The sequence below is a fragment of the Pygoscelis adeliae genome, unplaced genomic scaffold, assembly GCF_000699105.1.
Source record: "Pygoscelis adeliae isolate BGI_AS28 unplaced genomic scaffold, ASM69910v1 Scaffold874, whole genome shotgun sequence".
Lineage (NCBI taxonomy): Eukaryota > Metazoa > Chordata > Aves > Sphenisciformes > Spheniscidae > Pygoscelis > Pygoscelis adeliae.
In genome coordinates, this window is record NW_008824684.1 from 32,538 (window position 1) to 38,063 (window position 5,526).

General features: G+C 53.4%; 1 protein-coding gene across 1 annotated transcript in view; it reads right to left on the reverse strand.

The window, feature by feature from the left end:
• Positions 1-688: 688 nt before the first annotated feature.
• The window catches only part of PCIF1 (PDX1 C-terminal inhibiting factor 1), a 9,512-nt gene continuing 4,674 nt past the window's right edge, over positions 689-5,526 (reverse strand). Inside the window, 8 exon segments of the mRNA XM_009323161.1 lie at positions 689-1,062; positions 1,064-1,238; positions 2,087-2,199; positions 2,201-2,269; positions 2,493-2,586; positions 3,098-3,282; positions 3,782-3,868; positions 4,917-5,089. Coding sequence (XP_009321436.1) covers positions 1,006-1,062; positions 1,064-1,238; positions 2,087-2,199; positions 2,201-2,269; positions 2,493-2,586; positions 3,098-3,282; positions 3,782-3,868; positions 4,917-5,089 — 953 coding nt within the window. The 3' untranslated portion in view covers positions 689-1,005.

Genomic DNA, 5,526 nt, shown 5'->3' on the forward strand with positions numbered 1-5,526 from the left:
CAGCAGCACCCATCCGCTCGCTGAACGGGACATTGGCTGCCGGGACTGGGCTCAGACCCACCAGGCTCCCCCAGTCCCCCGGAGCCAGGCTCACAACGGGCGGCTCCACGCAGCCCCAGGGGAGCTGGCCAGGGAGGGGAGAGGGGACGAGGAGCCCTGGGAAGGCACAGACACGGGGCAGAGCTGTATGCCAGCTTTTAATGTGCCTAAGAACTAGGAAACAGAAATCAAAAATAGACTTTGCTCTTCTTGATAAAAGTAATAAAATGGTTAGCGGTGTTAAATTAATCCTTACAAAACAAAACCCAAGGAGGTTAAATAAAGCCCAGAGGCTCCGCATAAAAACCACGATGACTACAAAACAGCTGCAAAGACGTCTTTACACACCAAAGAAAACTCCTCTTCTCCGCTCCTCCCCTATACGGTACACAGTGTCGGCGAACACGGGACTCACACATGTGGGAAAGAAACACGGATGCAATGGGAGCAGCCCTGCGAGGAGCACGGGCGCCGTGGACAGAACTATTTACACTATGGACACGGAGCTGTGCTGGTGCCAGTCCGGCCGCAGGAGCCCCCGGGCTCTGCCCGCCCTTCTCCTGCCGGCGCCGGGCTGTGGCCAGCTGCTGGGGCCCCTCCAGCCGCGGTGCCAGGCGCCGAGGACGTGGCGATGCCCCCCGCCGTGTGTGCGTCCCAGCTCCGGCCGCCCCTTCCCTCGGCGCTCTGGCGTCGAAGGGACTGCCTGCTCCTCCTGCCGCACCACGCTGGGTTCCCTTGCCCTCCGGTGAGGGCCACAGCCGAGCCTCCTCTCCCCACCGGTGGCCGGGTGCTCCCCGGTGCTCGTGGGCGGGGGCGGCGTGCAGTTCGCAGAGGAAAGCAGGTGCCGTGGAGCTGCTGCACAAGAGTCCCCCGGGCCGGTGCTACGCAGCCAGCAGTCTCTCCACTGCCCCGGCAAGCCTCCTCGTGGCCGCCGGCACCTCCCCTGCTGCCTCGCACCTCTGCGCCTTAGTTGGGATTAGTCTCCCGGCTGCTGCTTTGCTCTCGGCCCAGCTCCTGCTTTTTTGTCTGCTGTGGAGGAGGAGGATGAGGACAAGGAACTGAGGGTCCGGCCTGAATGCTTGTAGGCTGCAACGAGCTCCTGCAGCCGCTCCGGCGTGGGCTCCCACTTGGCAAAGCCCGCACTGTTCTGCAGGAAGAGGACGGCTGTGTTGTGCACGGCCTTGTAGTACATCTCCTCTCTGCAGGGGAAGACAACAGGCACTTAGCATCTCCCCTGGTCCACCTGTCCAGAAGTCACACAACTGCCACCCGGATCTAATTCCTAGCACCCGCCCCTCCCCTTCCTGCATGTCATGTTTAGGACAAGTATTCGTCTCTGTCCTTTTCTCTCATTATTCTGAGGAAAAGAGCAAGCAGAGTGCAGCGTCAGGCATTTCTGAGTAAAGGTAGAGGCTCACGAACTTTCAGAGGAGAAGCACCGATGCTGCATGGCCACCTAGCTCTCTACCAGCACATGAACCGGGACATCGCTGTCCCTGCAGAAGGAGTCTCATCGCGGTAAGGCATCAATCGTAACCAGGTACAGAGAACTTAGTGTTTAAGCACTTGTTGCTTAAACAAGTTGTTGCTTGAACTTGTTGCTTAAACAGCCGACCAACAGCCAGCTTGCTCCGTTGAGGACTAAGATCCTACCTGCCCCTTCCTTCTGCTTCCCCCCGGGTGACACCGAATTGCTGCGGCATTTGGCAGCCCAGGAAATGCTGCTCAGCTCGCTCACCAGATCAGAGGGCTGGCAGAGGAGCACGGATGATCACCACAGCACCACATGTGTGACCTGTTCAGACTGGGTTTGTACCCAGGGAATACACCACTCACAAGCTTTTTGTTAGTGAAATACCTCAGTAGTCATTAAACGAACATGAAATTCACAACACTCTGTATGCCTATCTTAAAAATCCAGGGTGATTATGCACTGCGTTCTTCCTTGCCTGCTCCCTACTTCCCATTGATTTCAACCTGGGATAGGATATTTCTGTCATACGGCTTCAGAAACGCATTCCCAGAAGGACCTGAGAAAAAGGCCTACTTTTTGCAGACATGCTGAGACCCGCTGCGGTATTCATGATCAAAGGCTGGCAGGATAAGCTGGTGCCGCTTGAACTTGCTCTGCTCCATGCGGGTCAGGGCTGGGGGAGGAGGGGCCAGGGTCCCGCCACTCGGGGATGAAGACGATAAAGGAGAGAGGCTCACTGGAGTTCTCCAGCAGTTTCTAGTTCAACAAGAAAATGAACAGTCTCAGCCCTGGCTGAGCAATGACATGTCTAATGAGTTCTACTGAAAGGAAAGATTCCTGCTTCTGGAGCGGTGCCGCAGCAGTCACCGTCCTTTGCCTTCCGCACTACAGCCCTGCTGTAAGGATGCGGGAGCAGTGGGGAGAAGAGGACTGACTGCACAGCTCCATTCAGAACAACTCCACAGGTGAGTGAACATACCTCAAAGTGAGAGACCATGGCATCCATCAGCTCCTCACAGAACGGAGGATTTGCCTCAAAAGAGCCACTTATAGGGAAGAAATCCAGGCACGGGCTGGAGGAAAAAGGCAAAGATCCCTATCAGAGAGGCTAGAATTCTAATTTTCACGCCTTAAAAAGCATCCGTTTCCTCAGAAAAGGCAGTCACGCTCTCAGAAAGCCTGAATCCCCAGCAGTACAGGGCCTGCCGCTTCCAACAGCAGGACTGGTCACTGGGGACACACTCCCACCTGCAGTCACTGAAGGTGACTGCTGATTCAAGCCGACCGCCTGAGGGCCCAGGTCTCTCATTCTTCAGAACAAGGGCAAGCGCTGGCAAACCTATGAACTGCATTACTCCAGGGACCAGAGCCCTCTAACTAGACTAACGGCACACTCCTGGCGGTTTCACAGCGTGTCTGTGTCCACTCATTGCCTTTAGGCAGGCCTGAAGTACACATCCTTCTGAGCAGACATCACACAACCAGCTACCACCCTGAACAGACAGACACGTCCGCCTGTCTTGAGTCATCACACGTGCACGCACCCACACAAACACGGCAAGGGCACCGGAACGTAAGACTCACCCCCTGGATCCAAAATACCCGTCTGTATCCAAGAAGGCCGAACAGTACTGTTTAAAATAGCAATTCAGGGGCGAGGCAAAGCATTCAAAACTCACTCCAAAGAGCTTGTGGAGGGCTTCGAAGACGTGCACGGGAAGTGCCCCCTGCAGACCAGTTCCTTCGTACAGACCCACACCGAACATCATCTGAGGAGAGCAAACCCCGGTGAGCCGTGCCTGCACTCGCTGTTCCTGCTGCTCCCTTCACTGACCACGGACCCAGGGCCACACGTCCATGCACCCACTTCTCTAGGTATGCAGGGCCCCCTCGTCCTTTCTCAAATTCATGTAGGTCCCCTGCATGTACCCAAGAATGCTCTTTAGATATTTCATCCAACTCAGGCCCCACAAACCAACTGTCAATTTTCACATATATCCCCCATGAACCTTTAGCTGGCTCTCAGAGTCAAGTTTCTTTCATAAAAATTTGTCTTTACCCACCCTGAGGTCTCCTGTCAAGATCACAATTGCTCCCCAGACCGCAGTCCTATCTCAAAACACCGGGAGCAGACAACAGACCCAGTTTAAGCCCTATTTTGCATCAGGCTCCCAGAGCTGTGGACCTCCCCCAGAGCAAAGATAACAAGTTCAGTTCCCCACTATTACTAAGGCTTTCTGATGTACAACAACTGTGATGAGACAGTACCTGATATCGACGGAGAAGGCACCAAACCCTGGGCAGAAACTTTTCAAAGCCAGAGTCGTCAATGCAACTGTACCGATAGAGAAGCCACTGGAAGAGAAAGCCCAGCCATTAAACACAAACAGCGTCAACAAAGGTAAGACAGTACACAAACATACCATGATATGGAGAGGGACACTGACGAACAACAGGAGCAGGTGGGGCTCTGCATGGAGGCTTGTCAGCACATCTGCTTTTACCCTGCGAGTGAACCGCAAGCTCTTTGCTACCACGAATGAATGTACCACATCAGCAAGTGCCTCTCAGCAGTTGCTGCGAGTACGACCATTCTTGCAGCACAGCACTGTCCTGGTTTCGGCTGGGATAGAGTTAATTTTCTTCCTAGTAGCCGGTACAGTGCTGTGTTTTGGATTTAGTATAGGAATAATGTTGATAACACACCGATGTTTTAGTTGTTGCTGAGCAGTGCTTACACTGGTCAAGGACTTTTCAGCTTCTCATGCCCTGCCAGCGAGAAGCTGGGAGGGGGCACAGCCAGGACAGCTGACCCAAAATGGCCAAAGGGATATTCCATACCATGCGACGTCATGCTCAGTAAATAAACTGGGGGGAGTTGGCCCCAGTTTATATACTGGGGGGTGGGGACCACTGCTCGGGAGCTGGCTGGGCATCGGTCAGCGGTTGGTGAGCAATTGCATTGTGCACCACTTATTTTGTATATTCTTTTATCATTATTATTATTTTCCCTTCCTTTTCTGTCCTATTAAACTGTCTTTATTTCAACCCATGAATTTTACTTTTTTTTCCCCGATTCTCTCCCCCATCCCTCTGCAGGGGTGGGAGAGTGAGCCAGCGGCTGCGTGGCGTTTAGCTGCCTGCCGGGTTAAACCACAACAAGTACGTATCCAAAGCATACACGCAACACCTTGAAAGTGTTCCCAGCAGAAGCCTGACCCTGACTAAGGTGAAAGCAGCTGTCCTCATTTCTGCTACTATTAGGGCAGTGTCTGACAGCCTCCGCCAGGTCAGCGCTCCATCCCTCTGCACAGTCCCTCCTCTCGGAGGACAAGGAGAAATGAAACCTCTCACCAAGGAGCAGTTTGTGACAGGTCACGCAGGACTGGCAGTCAGCCCTTACCAGCTTGCTGAAGTAGTTGCGGCTCACTTTCACCATCTCCCCCTTGTACCGCACACATGCCACATTGTTTTCCATATGCATTTCCACACTGGGGAGTGGTGGGGAGGGGATGGCCAGTCTCACTGGGTAACAGTATACGAGCCTGTCCTGGACTTCAGGAGCTTCTATCTCAGCTACGGAGAATAAAGAGAAAGGCAGCCCATTGGAATTCCATCTCAAAACATGCAGCAACAGGAATAGGGCTAAAGAGCAGACCGGTCACCCCAAAAACACCATGGTGGTCCTTCATAGATCTTGTAGGCAGCTACCTAGGTTCAGAGCCAATTCCCCAAATTAATTCCATCACCCACTGCCAGAACATAGAGAGGACCCATTTCACAGTACTTTTCCATCTCTAACACAGCACACCTGTAGACTGTACACAACCGTTCCAGCATCGTGAGGCACATTCCAGACGAGTAAAACACTTTCCTTGTCCCTACTGTTGTTATTTCAGTTTGCCCCAAATTCATCCAAAGCACAATAAATATTCCCAGGCTGCCAAGTGCAGGAGGCAAAGGAATCTTCCTGCCACCTTGTGGTTACCCATCACGGAGAGCAGCTAAGCCTC